Here is an 18964-nt window from a genome sequence, read left to right as displayed (position 1 = left end):
AGTAGACCGGCAAAAATAATAATGAGTGAATACCTACTCTGAAATCTTAACAACAAAACCATAAAGTTTTACAAGATAGTGAAAAAGTCATTCAGGTCATGATGTCAATTTGAAGTGTATTGTGTTAAGGTTATTTGTGATGTAACCATTTGCCAGAACTTATTTTGTTATGACAATTTGCAGAAGTTGTGTACAGTTGTAAAACATCCAGAATGCATCGTGCACAAGACATAGTGAAGCAGGTGGTGTTTTTTTCTTGTTGTAGTTGTAGTATTCTTTTAATACAAAAACAAAAGATTAAGTAGGCTTCTTTCTGTAGACATTATAAAGCTTTGAGATGGATGACATTTCTTTGTAGGTGTAAGCAGTTAGGAGACTACAGAACAGTGTAATGAACTTTCATAGAAGTTTATAAAATGGATGTATTTGAAACAAGTTGCATTCAGAACCAGATGGTAAGCATTAAAAAGTGTGTTTTTACTTCTTAGGTCTTCACACATAAGGCATGCAGTTGGCACGTGTGTTAAATGCTATGCATGTAAAATTGGCACTGAGTGTGCTATCATGTCAGCCCCTGCTCGTCTCCTACTCTCAATTCATTTATTCAGTTGACAGGCAAATCTGTGTAAGGCATGGATGGTTGATGTTATATTGTAATTGTATTGCTAGTTGAATTTGCCTGTAAACATTATCTTCATAAAATTCTCACATTTTTTAAATATTGACATAAAAGCACAGATGCATAGTTTTACAATTTCATATGAGAGTTATCTAAACAACTATTATTTTCGTGACAATATTTTGTTGTGGAACTTGGATAGATGTACTGTTTTGCATTCAGTATGTTTAGAAGTTTGCTTGATATGTCTCTATTCATAGTTATTTTTGTCTATCATAAGGCTGATAAATTTTAGACAACTTAAAATTGTGTTGCTTATCACATAGGTGAGTAAAGCATGTCCGAAGGTGTATCAATTCAATCCTAAAATGTTCTATTGTATTTTTCTGTTTGCAAAGTAATCGCCCAAAGTTGAAGTGTGTGAACAACCATTAGCAGATGTTCACATACATTTATTTATGCAACACCAATTCTTCGTGTTCTGTTATCAAAAAGTCCTTGCCTAAAGAGACATTATATACCTAATTGTTTAAAAATGCTCATCTCAGTTACCCTATCTACCAGACAACTAGATGACTTTGTGACTAATCAAATTTACAAACTGTCTTTTCATATAAAAAAGTCAACACTTTTGTAAACACCCATGGAGCTTTCTTAGACAGAGTATATGACACTGATATGCAAATAGTCACCAAAAACAACAGGAAACTGCTGAGGTAGTGTTGTTCTGCGTCCTAAGGTAAGCTGCATCATCTTCATCATTGTCTTAGTGAGGTGGCGCAGTGGTTAGACACTGGACTCGTATTCGGGAGGACGACGGTTCAATCCTGCGTCCGTCCATCCTGATTTAGGTTTTCCGTGATTTCCCTAAATCGCTCCAGGCAAATGCCGGGATGGTTCCTTTGAAAGGGCACGGCCGACTTCCTTCCCCATTCTTCCCTAATCCAATGGGACCGATGACCTCGCCGTCTGGTCTCCTTCCCCAAACAACCTAACCCATCATTGTCATACGCCATCTTGTTCTTGCTTTGAATTCTGTAACACATGCTGTTGGAAAATTCCTATTTTATATCCAGCAGCTCTATTTGGATACTTTCTCAAATAGTCAGAAGCCTTAATTGAGTTTCTCTAGCACATTGTAAACAATCTGCTGCTCCAATTCTTGAAACCTTCCTCGATTTCGTCCCCATAAAATTTAGCATGTAAACATTCGCTTCTGTGGCATCAAATTTCCTTCCTATGGCACAGTAGTTCATTGCCTCTACATCATGAGTAGCCAGTAACTTAAAATTAGTTTTGTACTGTCTGTGTGAATCAGTTGTGACTGCAAACTCGTAGATCAACATTTCTTGACAGAGTCACAGTTGTGATTTGCATCATTATCGGTCACTATAATTTACTTTTCGTACATCATCAAGCAAACAGAATAACAACAGCATGTTACCCTCTTGGGTCCTTATTGCTGAATTGGCAGAAATAGTGCCAACAGTTCACTTCATCATCTGTTGCCAACCTTGAAAATCAACAGTGCTGAAAAGTGGTAGCTGCTCTTGTATGTACACTATTATATCTATGTTACAATTTATTTGTGTCCTGTAGAAATGTATACAATTTCTGAGTGTTTGTCCATTTGTCAAGCCAGTTCAGTTCTGACTATACTTTGATTCAGGCAAACTTCAGTTTAAATGTGGTAAATGTTCACAAGAAGAAAGGTACATATGATGCATTCCCATGGTTGGGAGCACAGTGAAATTTGCTACCCATTCATCACTACCCTCCCCACATTTGACCATACTGGTGCCCCACTGCATCTCATTCCACCCTTCTAAAACAGTCAAATTAAAGCCACATGTGACCTCAACTACCAATACTTCATCTGCAAATGTAAGGTGACTCATGGATTAAGCTATTACAAGGTGTAAATATGTTGACCTCAGCAAGCAAAGCTTTACCTGCGAATGTAGGAAGACGCTGTATTTTTCAAATGACAAATTTGGGGGGGGGGGGAAAGCTCTCATCTTATAGTTGGGTAAATACAGTACTATACGCAACAATATGGATGTCTATACTGATTTAGCGTTGAGCCATTATACTCAATTGCCTCCAAGATCAGTACCATTACTGCTACTTTGAACTTTGTTTTTATACACCTTTATGTATGTTTGTGGATGATGGGTTGCAATGTTTGTTGCTGTAAAACTGTTCTGGATATTTTTGTATCAATGTGACATCTTTATATTAACATTCAAATTTTCACTGCATCTTTAATACTTTTTCTATGCACAGCTTTAAACGTATTTATATTCATTTAAATTTCCATTCAGAGGCTACAGCGGTTGCTCAGTTATGTCTGGCATGTGTTTCTCCCAGCGTACTGTATTTTCTAATGCTGGCCATCTGTCACAACAGTTCAGATTCCATGCTTGTCTGCTAATTAGCAAGGCACCATTATCGGCAGCTCATCCCATATGCAGCTTTGTATAACGCACTAGGTTACGCTGAAGATGACCTATCTCAATGCAAATGCTTTAATAAAATGGCCTGTGAAGAAAATGTGGTCCCTGATGGAAACGTCTGTTCTCAACAGTTGAAAAGCATGCATCTAGTACCGTTCCGACTATGGTTCAGTCTAAATTTCGTACTTGAAGATGCAGTGCACAATATAGGCATCAGATCTGACCAAAGAGTGTTACAGAACAAGCCATACCCATGGCCCTTGTGTCAGAGCTAATGAGTCACCACTTTACTTCAACCCTTAATTTTGCAACATGCCATTAAAGTTATGTTGGTCAAAGCATCTCCAGTGTCCATCATTATTGCACAATCTCCAGCAGAGCAACTATTCACGAACCAGCCACTCAGGCAAAATAGCTTATGGTTCAGAACAATATAGTAGATATCAAGGTTCTCTTAGTGTGTTGGAGTAAACAATTACCTTAACTGATTGAGATACCCCGGGTACATTTTGAATTACTTGGTTCCAGTTGGTTGAATACGTCAGATTTTATCTATCAACATGCATTCCTTTGCATTTTAAATGAACCCTTAAATGACACAGTACTTTACACACAATCATACACAAGAAAATCAATGTATTGGACTGCTCCGTTGTTTGTACAGCAACCTCGTAAAGACTCATCTATCAGAATTCAGCATCGATATTCAGTTCTAATAGTTCCCAAGTAAGTGAATTGAAATGACTCCTCGAATGCCCTGCAAAGCATCAAGAGAATGTACCCAACAGAGAATCTTGTCCAGAACATTCAGGATGCCATGTTTTCTTTACAGAAGCAGGCTACATCTACATATATACTCTGCAAACCACTGTGAAATATGTGGCAGACAATACATCCTATTGTGCCAATTATTATGGCATCCACCCATTCCATTTACCATTTACATATGGGGCACAGGAAGAATGACTGTATAAATGTCTCTGTGTGTGCAGTAATTAATCTAATCTTGTCCTCACAATCCTTAAGGAAGCAATATGTAAGAGGCTGTTGTAAGTAGGCTTTCTCAGGATAGTTTCCATCTATCTTCAAGTGTTTGCCAGTTCAGTTTCTTTGCATCTCTGTGACAGACTCCCATGGGTCAATGAAATCTGTGACAATTAGTACTATACTTTTATGTATAAATTCAGTATCCCGTTAGCCCTATGTGGTACAGCTACCACTAACCCTATGTGATACAGGTCCCACATAATTAAGCAATATTCTAGGATGGGTTGCCCAAGTGATTTGTAATCAATCTCTTTTGAAGACCGATTGCATTTTCCTAATATTCTACCACGAAACCAAAGTCTGCCACCTGCTTTACCCACAACTGAGCCTACCGTATTTACTCGAATGTAAGCCGCACTCGAATCTAAGCCGCACCTAAAAAATAAGACTCGAAATCAAGGAAAAAAATTTACCCGAATCTAACCCGCTCCTGAAATTTGAGACTCGAAATTCAAGGTGAGAGGAAAGTTTTAGACCGCCCCTCCAAATCGAAACAAAGTTGGTCCAGTGTAACGTGAAACACAATTGAGGTCGAATGGATGAAGATACAGCTACAGTAGTTTGGTTCGAGTCGTAAGCTCAACAGTTAAGCTTTACCAAGTAGCCATTGCTGTGTGTCAGGCGCTCCGTCCGTATTTATACGGGTACCCTTCCTTTTTCACGTGCTTCGTCTGGTTTGAATCGATTGCTTATTTTGCTTTGATCTGATTGTTATAGTTGTTTACGTCACTCTAAGCTGAAAATGCATTATTGTACTGTGTCGTGCATTGTTTGTCGCATTCTGATAACGAGTGTTTACGGCCTGTCGCCGCTCGCGGCGTGGCTTGCTTAGTGCGCACTACTGCCGCTTACAATAAAAAAAAAAAGAGAGAAATTATCTCATTAGCGAAACAATGGCAAGAGACTGCTTTTTGTTGTTACTTACACTGCCGCTTTCTTTGATAATGATCAACAAGAACCAAATAATGGCTGCGTATAATAGAAGATGTTCTGAATGAGAGTTTAGCGAAAATTTTTCTCCGTTAGAAAATCTTTGCAGGCGCCTCTTTAGTACATTACAGTCTGCACAGAAATTAGAGTCATCTTAGATTTAAAAATTTAGGCAGTTGCCGTGCTTCATTTCTGACTGTATCCCTATACAGCATAAGAATAATACGAATATAAACATGACATGATATGTATATTCTTCCGCGTCTTCTCGGTCTAGTTTCGTAGTTTATTAGGCAGACAGGATTTAAATGAGGTAGCAGCAAACACGAAAGAATACCTGGCATAATGTTTACATTCTTCTACCTGTTCTTTTAATTTATTTACTGACGCAGAGGTTTTGGCGCCAGTATTTATCTTTGTGCCTGCAAAGCATACTTGTGTTGCGCTACATATATTTGACGGCAGAAGTTAGTTGTGGCGACACCTACTAACATTTTTCAGAACGTCCGCTTACTTTGCACTCGATTCTAAGCCGCAGGTGGTTTTTTGGATTACATAAACCGGAAAAAAAGTGCGGCTTAGATTCGAGTAAATACGGTATGTGATGGTTCCATTTCACATGTCTGCAAAGTGGTCCATCCAGGTGTTTGTATGAGTTAACGGTTTCTAATTATTTACCAGTTGGTACTGTAGTAAAAGGATCCTATGTTTTTTCGTTTTATGAATTGCACAGTTTTACATTTTTGAACATTTACTAATTACTAATCTTTGCACTACTTAGAAGTCTTATATTGAGATCTGACTGATATTTACACACCTATTTTCATGCAATATTTCATTGTAGATGACTGCATCATCTGCAGAAAGTTTGAAGTTACCATTAATAAAGTCTGCAAGCTCATTAATATATAACATGAACAGCAAGAGCCCAACACACATCCCTGGGGCATACCCGAACTTGCCTCCACATCTGTTGATAATTCTCCATCTGAGATAACATGCTGCATCCTCTTCACCAAAAAAATCCTTGATTCAATCACATATTTTGCTTGATACCCCATTTGATCTTACTTATCATAATAAACATGAATGTAGTACTGAGTCAAATGGTTCTTGAAAATACAGAAATACTACACCTGCCTGACTGCCTTGATCTATGGCTTTCAGGATGTTGTGTGAGAAAGGTGCGAGTTAAGTTTCTCACGATTGATGTTTTGGAATCTGCAGTGGTAGACGTAGATGAGGTCGTTCTGCTCTAGATACTTTAAAATGTTTAAGCTTGGAATATGTTTTAAGATTCTACAACAAATGGATGTCAAGGATATTGGATGATAGTTCAGTCGACAACTGTTGCTACGCTTCTTGCAGACATGTATGACCTGTTCTTTCTTCCATCAACTGGGCATAGTTATTTGTTGAGGGATCTGTGGTAGATTATACTTAAAACAAGGGCTGATTAAGACACAAAATACAATATAGAATGTGATAAGGGATTCCATTGGCCGTTGGACCATTGTTCAGGTTTAACAATTTCGTCTGTTTCTCAATATTACTGACAGTAATATCTATATCACTCCATTGTTGCATTGATAAAAGAATTAAATTAGGGGCAGTACCCCAGGATTTTCATTTGTAAAGGAACATTAGGAAACTAAGCTACCCTAAATTTCATTCCCTGCCTTGTTCATGTGTGTCTGGACACTAACTTTGGTATCACTAATAGCCTTTACATATGACCAAAATTACTTTGTATCTTGCGAGAAAGTCTTCAGTAATATTCTGCTACGGTAGTAACATAAGGCTTCATGCATTGTTGACTTGGCAGCCAAATGCTTTCCGTTCAGCATCTCGCTACCTGTGCTTTATTTTACTGCTTTATGCATTAGTTTCTGTTTCTTTAGCAGTTTTTTTTACAGCAACTGTGTACCATGGAGGGTGCTTTCCATCATGGGCTGTTCTACAAGGTTCATATCTATCAAGTGCATGGTCAGCTATTCTTCTAAACATGAACCACAGTTTTCCTACATGCTTCTCAACAGAGCTTAATTTTTAAAGTTCCTTATTGATATACTAAACTACTTCCTCTGTATCTAGTTTGCAAAAAATGTTAATCTTTATACTGGTTTCAGTTGCTCTTTGTAATTTGGCAATCATTGTTGCCACAATTTCCTCATGGTCACTGATAACCAGTTTCAGTATGGAGATTCTCAAAGAAGTCAGCTCTGTTTGTTGCTGTTAGATCCATTTGAGCGTTTGGAGTTTATTAGCACTCAACAGCGAGGTTATCAGCACTCTCATGCTCATTAAAACAAACAAATGTGGATAAAAGTCTATAAAATTATTGCACACGCTGAGGAAGAAGTCTACAAAATCTCAATCCCATGTACTCTTGTTGAGCCACGCAATCACTCTATCTCATACACATGAAGACAACTGAGAAAGGGTGAAAGGTGCTATGCCTGAGATGATAATTGATGTTAAACCATAGAAAAAATGAAAGACTGGCTGACCTCCTACAAAAAACATGGGTGAGTCAGCCACTCTGAGAACACATTAAGAATATCTCCCAAAAATTTTAGGAAACAAGTAGGACATATCATAACACTTTAAAACTTTCACCACGTTCATGTGAACATTATCTAAAACAGAGGGCAGATACATCGGTAAACCTGCTGCCGCCTTCTGGTCAGAAGATAAAAGACAATCTAATAAAATGTGGTGCACAGTGATCTGTATGCTACAAGCACCACTCATTGGAGGGTCCTCTTGGCGGAGCAAGTAGCCTTGTGTCATAGGGCTATGCAAAAATGAACAGGGAGAACATCGTCCTGTTTGCTTGCTTGGAAGGCGGTACACCACTGCTGCATTGTAAACTTAACTAGAAGGACCTTATTGTCTGTTACTTATAGTCAGTTATCTTCCCATCGACACATGACGCTGTACCTCAGTAGCGATATGAGAGTTCAGTGTGCCATCCCACTGCAAGCTAACCAAGGCTCACGACATGTCTCCTTGGCTGCTACTTCCGCTCTTTCGTTCTCCGCAATACCCACATGCTCTGGACCCAGCAGAAAGGCACCTCCTCCGCAGCCTTTGTAAGTAGAGAAGGGCATCCTGGATATCCTGATTACTTTCTTAGCAGGATACAAAGGTAGTGGAGACTGAAGAGCACTCAGGGAGACGGAAAAGATGAGGAATCCAGCAGGCATGGCACATCTCATCTGCTCCTGCACCCTCAGGATCATGGATAATTCAGCATCAAATACAGTGAACTCTGGAGGCAGTTGAGTCTTGATGATGTGATCTGGGAAAACCCACCCCCCAACCCTCCGACCCAGATAGTTGGTGGTGGTTCACAGCCTCAGCAAAGAGACTGGGTGCAGGGTTTGTCCAGTAAACACATGTGACCAGCTCAACCCCTCATGGTTGATGGCATCAATGATCATCCAATGTGAAGGCCTCACCAATCCATAAACTGTACATCCTTAGTCCAGCCATGAACACACAAGAGCCTTACAAAATTAGAGCAGATACGCCAAGTCTGCTGCCCAAAGACCAGTGGCTAAGGCACTTCATGTTATTCAGTGCCTTCAGGGCTCTGACTTTTATGTCTCTCTAGTGTGGCAACCATGTCAATTTTGAGTAAAAAATGTGTCCCAGAAACATGACTGATTCTTTAAAAAGTAGAACGGTGTCCCTCTGCAAGTCAGATAAATTAAAAACATGACAGGAATTATTTAAATTCACACACACACACACACACACACTTATCCGCAGAAAACTGAAAACCTGTCTTTGCAGTCCACTCCTCTATCCTCCGCACAGTAAGCTGCAACTGATGAGTCAGTGTTGTTACTGTGGAGGAGGAACAGAAAACAGCAGAATCATCCACAAATTAGGAGCATTGTACAGGGCGTCTTATCTTACATATGATAGTGTTTACGACTGGGCCAAAGAGGGTAACACTTAAAACACTGCCGTGAGGGACACTATTCTCCAGCTCAAAATGACCCGACAGCATGTCACCAACAAGGGACCTGAAAAACTGCTTAGACAGGAAAGTACTTGGAGACAATATATTTCTACCATGAGGAGGCTTCCAAACAATCTGTCCTAGGTAGTTCTTACAGAAAGCAATTAATGGTTCACAGGACATCTTGTCATGCCCACCACTTGGAAAACTAATTTTCTGAATCAGTTGTTGAATGATTAAAGTATTTTCCAGTGATGATAGTATGACTGAGATACTTACATATTTGTGAACTTAGGTTTTCTCTAAAGTTTTCAGTTACATCTGGAGGTGAGTCTGGTGGCTGATAGAAAGATCCAATTAGACATCTGGGTATAGCCTCTGATGTGTGTTGCATACCTGACCCATTTAGGAGACAGTTCAGTTCTCAGCTATGTGACCAAAGTCCAAGAGGTCACAACATAGCTTGTAATAGAACTGTTGAAGTCTCTGACTCTAACCTCAAACCTTTCACTCAATGTACAACCAGCAGTCCACAGGCAGTTCTGGGAATAATGCTACATATTTTAAGCTGTATTGTAACTCTGTGTGTAAAGCTAGTATTCTCAACCTTTTGCTGCCAGTTACTGGAATGATAGAACCCTAGCTCTTACATTTGCCTCCTCTTGATAGGACGTGGAAAGGTTTCCCCAGTGGGTGAAGTGTCTCCCCTGTCTCAGTCTTGGTTTCAGTGAAAGACACACCTCGGATTTGTTGGTTAGAGGGGTCAGTATAACACTCTTGAGTTCTCCTCAGTCTCTGTCTCCTCTGTACAGGGCACCTAACCCTACCACTGACATGCCACTGGCAGTCAAGTGTACGAGTAGTGATAGATCCTGTACTTCCTGTAGAAGAGAGAGGATCTACAGGAGAGGTCCATTTGTTATCTCTGGTGCACGACTCCCGAGAGCTCTCCTGACTCATCCTTTCACAGATTCCTATCACTTGACAGTAATTAGGATGATTTTCAGCTACTTGCAAATGCCAACTAAATCTTCCTTTGTTCGAGAGCAGCATTCTCGGTGGTGCTGCACTGTTACTGATGCTTTAGAATAAATCTGCTGATTCTCTTTTAGTTCTGGATGTGCTAAGTGAAAAGTATTACTGATGTCCTTTAAGAACATAAGCAAAAGAGGTATAATTTTGTTTGATAATAGGGCATGCCAAATTGCTGCTAATTAGATCACAGATGCAGCAGCCAAGTAGGTGTGCAATGAGAATTCTGTGACTTCATATGAGGTGCATCTGCTGCTGACATTAATGGTTGTGGATATGTTTGGAAAGAGAGTAACTGCAAACATGTGAAAGTCCTAGTTTGCCTTCCTGAAGGGTACTGCGCTTCAGTACATGGCATCCTCCTCCGTCATGGTGAGCCTGCTGAATGCATTGACACCTGCTAAATGCATTGCATGTGACACCATTATGACAGTGTTCCATATTTTGACTGACTGGTGCTTGTGTGCAGATACTAGGACATTAAAAGGTTTGACTGGCAACATTGCTCTACTCTTAAGTGACAATTGGATGCGAGCCCAATGTTATGAGGAAACAAGACTCTTGTCAAGTTGTTAAGCAGCAGATTTTAACGTTTGAATGGCTGGCTTCTTCCTTCATTTTATATTAGTGGTCAGCCAACCATTTATTTGCAGAAAACTTGTTGTGTCCTTTATCCAAGTAACTGTCAGTTGAGACTGCTATATTTTTCTTCTTTGTTTTATATATTTATTTTTAAACTATAATTTTAATTGTGTAAAAAGGTACCTGTTAAATGTTTTAGGCTCATTCACTCAGTATGATTCTTTAATCTGAGACAGACTGGAATTGGACAGTGTTGAATAGGTGAAAGCATCATCATTATCAATTAAATTAACCCATGAAAAGGCCACCATTCTCGTTACACTTTTGCATAGTTTGGTTGCTTCATGAACCAGGCTTCAGTTAGATGAAAATACATCACATTTTATCTCTCAGCAAACATTCCTTCAGTGCTGGGAATATTATAAATGGACTATCCTCCATAGAATATGTCCTCCAGAAAAACAGTTATTTGACAGTGGAGACAAGCATTAGTATTAAAAAAGTAAATTTCCTAAACCTCAAACCATTTGTGCTCATACATTTTACAGTTGCTGTTAAGGATATGACATAACTTATCATAATCATAGGATTTATCCGTAATTGAGGTATTGAGATAGGAAAGAATCTAAGTTACTGGAGCAAAGTAAAGGTCAGTTTTTCTGTGGAAACATAGTGAGGATCCATGCCAGCAGCATGGTAGAGCCAGTAAGTTATTAGATGAGATGGTTTAGTTTCTGTAGTTGTTCGTAGTAGCAAGGGTAAAGGCCTTGCAACCATCACTTTAAGTGTTGAGGTATAAAAAAAATAGATCATATGCCAATAGAAAGGAGACAATTGCAAATGAACCATCAGCCTCATGGACACAAGTATATGATGCTGAATTAATCAAAGATCACTTTTTGTCTTTGTTGACATAGAAAGTTATTTTTCAAGACACATTTCAGCTAGCTTTTTCCACAACGAGCATTGATCACTGATTTTATTGTTAGGTTTTCAGAAAACACTTCAAGAAGCTTTCATTTTATTGCTCCTGTTCAGATATTTGTGTGACTTGTGACCAAATAGTAATCGAAAAGGAAGTAAGCAGAGAAGATGAAAAGCATAGAAAGCCACGAAACACTTATTATGAAGATGCAGCAAGGGATATTCACAGTGATGTTGAACCATTCCGATATTTTTATAGCAGGCAGTTGTATAATAAAACACCTGTGCCTGCTTATTGATGATACTGAGAAAAGTTTCATGTGTTTGTGACATACGAGTTGGTTTCACGAGAAGTTTATAAACTCCTTTTAACACATCTACATATGTTTTTCACTTCTCCAGTAATGGAAATACAACTTTTGTGACGTCCATGCTTTCCCTTTTCAACGCTTCAATTATTTTTATCACTTTTTTTCTGAGCTATTTCCTAACATTTCAAGGACAATTTGATGACAGTTATTAACAGAGAATTATTTTTATGTGCTACTTGTTAAATGAAACTGCTTATCTCTGCATTGTGTGGCTTATGCCATACATATACCAGAAACTACTGGTATCATAAGAATTCACAAGTAGTAGTGACTGAGATCAGTGCAGAGGAGACAAAATGCATATGTACATATAGATTCTGAAATGGCTTTGAGTATCTCAGTGCTGACGTTTGTCAACATTGTAACTATAATTTCTCAACATGTATTTAGTCTTCTATTTTGATATCCAGTTTGCTTCCTCTGCACTCTGCCCCCCCCCCTCCCCCCCTCCCCCCCCACACCACTCCCCTCCGTCTCACACACACACAACCACAACATAACCAATTACACTAATTAAATTTGAGTTTGGTAACAATAATTCATACACCTTACTATCCTGCACATAATACCATTGTAATAACTCTTGCTGTTTCACCACTGGATCATAATGCCATTTGGCATTTAACTACAATTATACTTCTCTGGATGGGGAACAAAAACCAGCCAGCAACTTCATCAATCAGTTCAGTTTAATTTGAATGCAGAAATATATTTCAATTCTGTGTATTTATCTTGGTTCCTCATGTTAAAGTCTGTCATTTCTATGTTCCAGCTCGTTTTGAAACTCCACAGTATGATTTTTCCCAGAAGGTAGCTCAGCATCAGCATTAGTGTTAACAATCAAACCGAAAAACATTTATGCAGTATGGAAATGCCCTGAATTATTTATAAGTTAAATGCAAATAAACCTGCTACTATATGAGGCCTGTTTTTCAGTGGCTGGTGTAGTTTTGTCTGTAGTGTACAAATTTAGAACTAATTATTAGTTGTTATACTCTTACATGCTCCTGATTTTATTGTAAATGCTTTCCTCCTTCCTGTATAAACTTTTTTCATAGTTTACACATTGCTGCATTGTCTGGTGGATGGTTCTGATTAGATTATAGCACTGTACTTCTTCAGTCTTGGTTGACTGCATTTTATCTATGTGTTGTAAGAATATTAACCGTGAAGCCATTACATCTTTTTATATTTTAAAAGACATATTCTTCTGCAATGATTGATTACCATTGTCCTCAAGCTTAACCTTGTTCATATAACTTCCCAGGTGTCAGAGCTTTCATTCACACATAGTGGCATATTTAGAAAATTTTCCTGTGGTGCATGAATTGTTTTTGAAGTCGGCTTCATGTCAGCTTCAGTGCAATGCAAGGGAGAAGTATGGTTATATTCCAGGGCAGAAGACTGCACCCAGCCTGGTTGCACTCGACACTGAGTTTACACCAACTGTGGAGATGATGGTGGATGATTATGATGATGAAAGAACACTTGATGAAGAAGAAGCATTAGAAGCAACAGAGGATCCAGCCACAGAACTATCCACACTACAAAGAGAGGGTAGGTATGACAGAATCAGCATTGGGGGTGGGGGGAGGAGGAATGGAATATGGTGGCTATGGCTTTAGAACATCTGATTGATTAAACACTGTTCCTGATTGTGCCGATTCACAGTGTTTTCTGAAACTCTGTTGAATAGTGCACCAAAAGCTTTATCATCTCCCACTCTAAGCCTTCATTAGATTTCTGTCATATCTATTGCAGCAGTAAGTTAGAAACTAATTTGTGATTTTATTTCATGAGAAAGCCAACAGAGAAATAAATCATGGAAGGAGTAAAAGTAACCACTCATCATACAGCTGAGGCATTGAGGTTCAAGAGAGACATAAAGAACACAGAAATAATTGCTAAGATTTCAATGTTCTTCCTTGAAGCTGACTAGCAACACCGCACACATATACATGCATGGCTAAATTATCCCAGCATTGCAGCCCAACAGGCATGGGAGGTGTAATGTGGAGTAGGGCTGTCACCAAATTCACCCCAATGTAACAACTTACACTAGTCGTACTGCACCACTGAGACAAAGCTCGAGTTCCCATAATACCAGAACTCGCAGCACTTGAAGATGGCTTGGTCAGTTCTGGAAATATTATAAATAAAATAGAAATAACAACTCAGCAGAAAACCTGGAAACACACTGTTAAATCATTAATCAGTCACAATGTAACCAGCTTTCCCACTATAGTTTGTTTGTGTATGTGTGTGTGTGTGTGTGTGTGTGTGTGTGTGTGTGTTTCTGTTTCTGTTCCTCTTGATCACTCAATATCTGAACTATATGATGAATTGCTATTTACTCCTTCCACAATCTGTATTCTGCCAAAACTTAACAGTATCATACTAGTAAAGAAAAAAAAAAAAAGCTGTGTGGAGCAAAAAAGGTCACAGAGTTGATAATATACGTTGTGTAGAAACACACATGATTAAAATGGCCTCCAGGTCCAAAACAATGGGGAGAGAAGGAAAGAACTTGTTACATTGAGTGGAAATGAATTTATAGATTTGATTATGACATGTAATTTGTTTCATTGTTGGTCTGGGTTGACAAAACATTGCACTGACACCAGGCCTCGTACATCTCACTAGAATTCTCCAAAATATCTCCTCTAGCCCTGGTAATGGGTCAGTACATTAGCACGTATGAGTATATCTTTTGCCTTGAATCCATTTACTCTGCTGGATAATTGTTTTGCTTGTCCAGTACTTTGCTTCATATTTTTCAATTTCATTGATTTGCGACAAAACCCAACTGTAAATTTTTAAAAATGCATTGAAATTTAGTGCTTTATGTCGCACCACCCCTCCCCGACTTCTGTGAATGAAATTATGAAGTGATGGAGGTACTTTACTAGAACTGATTAATCTTACAGGCAGCTAGTAGGAGTCATTGTATTAGCACTCCTTTGATGTTTAATCTGCACTGTACCAACTGTACAACTGTCATTTCATTTGAGATGGAATTATGCTGTAAGGTATTATTATCTGCTAATATTAGGTAGGTATTATTATTTTCTATTACCACTGATTATTAAGAATAAGGTGGGACATATAGTTCTTATTGCAATATAGTCCTTCAAGAAGTCCTTTCAATGTTTTTTTATTTACATACGTAGATTTATACAACTCACATTTTATTTTTCATACACACACTTCAAACATGAGGTTCTCTTCACAGATCAAGGTCATACGATGGAGTAAGTGTATTTCCGCACAAAGATATAGGACCAATCACTAGTGCCACTTTTTTTTCAACATTAGAAACTGAACCAACTCACAAAACAGTCTTGAATATGAATAACACATACTTTGGAAATGGAACTAACATTAGAAACAGAATGAACATGTAAAAAAGTCATAAATCTATGCAACACATATGTACACAAGTTGTATGAAATGGTGCAATAATACTGTGATTTGCCTGCTGTAAGTCAAAATTCACAACAGCTCAGTTAGGGGTGACCTTTCTTATTTTGTCATTGTTTATGGAACTGGGCTGTACTGAGATGAAGATTATCATGGCCAGTGACTGGGGAATACAGTTTCCACCATTCTTTTTGCTTTATCATTTAGCTTAACACCTACTCGAAATGATTAACTCTGTAGTCATACATGTATTTTTATAATCGATTTCAGCGTCAGTTATTTGTGTGTACACCATTTTTTATGAGCATTTACTGTTGGAAGATAAAGGAAAAGGCAATGAAAGGTTGTGTCTGTTTCTAATGACAATAAACCAACACAAAACATATCTATGAACAAATTTCAAAAGATCAGTGAAGAACTCTAAACTATATTAAAAGAGTATGTTCACCCTGAACTTTCCTTTCCTTTTTTCCTTTTTTTTGGGGGGGGGGGGGATACAAATCTTCCTGAATTTCATATGCAGTTGGCAATTAATGAAAGAAAAACTGAAGTGAAGAATAATTTAGCAAGAACAACACCTGGAGGAGACATATCCAAACACAAAACAACAAAAACCAGATTTAGCACCCAGTTTTTATTACCAGGAAATTGATTTGAATCAAAGAAAATAGAAAACCTGTGATAATGGTTACTGGTAGACCCATATAATTTGGTTGTGGAGTTGGAAAGAGATTTGTCTTGGACTCACCAAGGCTACTCTAACCACAGTATAGCAGATACCTACAGTTTAGTGTGAAATGTACCTGTACACTGCTATATGTGGTCAAAGCGAAATTTCCATCAGCTTATGGAGAGTGCAGTTCAAGTTTGTTACACCCACCCAGGAAAGCCACACATACGTGAAATAATCGGTTGTAACAGTTATACAAGATGGGATATTGTGTGCCACCTCAGCAGTACTGTTGGGTTAGTTACTTATATCGACATTATTTTGTACGCTGCAACAGCAGAGATTATCAAATGGTGATTACATGTGAAAACACCCCAATCCTCTTCGTTTCTCTTCAAACAAGTCATTGCTAATCATCAATGTGGCTCGGAGCTGCTTTGAGCACCTCTTGTTCCTTCAAAGCAAGCTATCCAACTGGCCTTGCCAACTCCCCCCTCTCCTCCACTCCCCCTCTCCCCCCCACCCTCTCCCACCTCACCCTCTCCCCCCTCCCCCTCTCCACCCTCCCCATCTCCCTCTCTCCCCCCTCTACCTCTCTCCCTCTCTCCCCCCTCTACCTCTCTCCCTCTCTCCCCCCTTCCCTCTCTACCTCTCCCCCTCTCCCCCCCTCCCCCTCTCCCCCCTCTCCCTCTCTCTCCCCCCTCTCTCGCCCCTCTCCCTCTCTCTCCCCTCCCCTCACCCTGCCCCCTCTCTCCCCCTCTCTCCCCCTCTCTCCCCTTTCCCTCTCACTTTCCCCCTCCCCCTTTCACCCCTCCCCCTCTCCCCCCGCCTCTCTCTCTCTCTCTCTCTCTCTCTCTCTCTCTCTCTCTCTCTCTCTCTCTCTCTTCCCTCCTCCCCCCCACCCCTATGTGTGTGTGCGTGCGCACACTGATTTTTAGGATTTTAAACATCATTGAAGATACATTTTATGAGATGTTTGTGTTATTCACTTTTATGTTGTACTGATTTATTCTTTTGTGAGGCAAGGGAGCACAGGATATATACACCCCAGAACAACCAGGAAACCTGGGAATTTTATAGATTTTCGGGAATTTTTCATTAAATTTTTGTAATTTTGTCTGGTAAGAATGGGTAACTCTAATGGAGAATTTTACTTTAGCCCACTACTGCAGAATAATACTGCAGCTGTAAAACATTAATGAGAGAATAACACCAAAATAAAATTTTAGTTGCGAAGAATAGCCATTTACAACAACAAAACACAGCTCACATACAAAAGTGTCTGCCGAATGTAAAATGTGTCAAAGATTATCCAATACTTTGTAACAACAAACTGCATCCAGTGTTTTTATCGTGGGCCTCATTTCAATGAGCTTGATGTTACAACCGTTGCATTTGTAACAGGTCATGGGAAATATTGCGAATGGTGGTTTGAGAAGCATTACTATCAAAGTAAATTTACATTTACGCAAAATGGATTATGTTGCGTGTAAGAATGTGTGATGTATTTCTTAAATCACGGAGCATTAGACTCTCATTCGAAACTTGATGCTTAGGACCAACCGCGTAGAAAAATTTCGGTCCCAGAAGACCAGCCATTTATGCTGTTGTTTAATATTATACTGGCACATTTGCGTCTGATAAATCTTAAAGGGTAACACACATTAAAGAAGGCCAAGTTTCAAGGTTAGTTTTCATATTTATTTTAGTTCTTTCATAGATTACAAATTTTGCAATAACGATAGCAAAAAGTGCAAATATAAAAAAGTGCAAATCGAGTTCTTGAGCAATTGCATGCGTAATTTGCTTTTCTATGGAAAAGTCAAAGCACTCGGTGTATTTAGTAAGGTAACCCATGAAATGTTTGGTACACAGCAGTGAAATTTACAACTGTGCTGGTCAGAAATATTCAACTGCTGCAATTTAAGCTGTGTTCTTAGGACCATACCTAATCGCACCCTCAGGAAATAGGAAAAAATATCTTGATGACCAATATTATATGTGAAACATAAGCTTTTCTTGTAGCTATGCTGTATGTATATTAATTGAAACCATTAACTTTTCTGTTTGTGTGCTCTAACTACTTAACAATGATGTTGTTATTGGCTGACTACATCATGTGTCCAGTGTTCTGAATGTCTAGTATCATTGGCTGCTGAGATCACTTGACATGAACTATGTGCAGTGTAATTGTTGCCGTATGCCAAAGACCTTTCCAATTTTTTCCCCCCATAAAGTACCAGGAAGTTCTATGCCATTTTATAAAACCATAACCATTCAAAGGATTGATGAGTTTTACATCTCTGAGGGAAAGCATATTGTCACTTAACGTGGAAAAATGTACTCTCAGCAGTTTTTTTACGTGTGTATCCTTAAGCGGCTTGTCATTCACAGGTCAGAAGATAACAATTTTATGTGGCTGAAACAGGCAATGTATGAATAATACTCTTACTGCATATGGAAATAAATAAAAAAGTAAAGTAAAAACATAGTGTGACCAGTCATAGAATTGAAAAGCAGTGTTTAATATCATGGCATTGATTACAATAGTGAATGTCTACGTCCCCATGGAGGAAGCAGATGAAGATGCAAAGGATATATTTTATGCCAAATTGGAAGAAGAAATTGGTAAAATTCAAATGCAAAATGTGAAAATAATACTTGGAGACCTGGAATGCAAAAATAGGGAAAGAAGAGGCATATAGAAGTATAATAGGAAAGGAAAGCCTACACAGTGACAGTAATGATAATGGGTTCAGACTGATAGACTTTGCCAGTGGGAAGAATATGATAATAAAAAGCACCTGTCTCTCAAGGAAAGATATTAAGAAATGTACATGGGTATCACCAGATGGAAACACAAGAAACCAAATGTACTCATAGACAAAAGGCATGCATCAGATATTATGGAAGTTAGCAGCTGCAGATGGAGACTACTTA

At 38.7% G+C, this 18964-nt stretch overlaps 1 protein-coding gene across 9 annotated transcripts in view; it reads left to right on the top strand.

The window, feature by feature from the left end:
• LOC126259969 (mesoderm induction early response protein 1) overlaps window positions 1-18964 on the top strand; it is a 188196-nt gene that overhangs the window by 63004 nt on the left and 106228 nt on the right. For 2 of the 9 annotated variants that reach the window (XM_049957086.1, XM_049957087.1), the window contains exon 3: window positions 13330-13491. The exons of 3 other annotated variants lie outside the window; for them this stretch is intronic. In XM_049957086.1, the coding sequence (XP_049813043.1) occupies window positions 13330-13491 (162 nt within the window). Of the gene's footprint in view, window positions 1-357; window positions 456-13329; window positions 13492-18964 lie in introns of those variants that run through there. 4 more of the 9 variants (XM_049957088.1, XM_049957094.1, XM_049957090.1 and 1 more) reach the window with 3 other exon arrangements.

This window comes from Schistocerca nitens, chromosome 5 (assembly GCF_023898315.1).
Source record: "Schistocerca nitens isolate TAMUIC-IGC-003100 chromosome 5, iqSchNite1.1, whole genome shotgun sequence".
In the NCBI taxonomy this organism is placed as follows: domain Eukaryota; kingdom Metazoa; phylum Arthropoda; class Insecta; order Orthoptera; family Acrididae; genus Schistocerca; species Schistocerca nitens.
The sequence above is the reverse complement of the archived record's forward strand: the minus strand, read 5'-3'. Positions and strand labels throughout refer to the sequence as shown.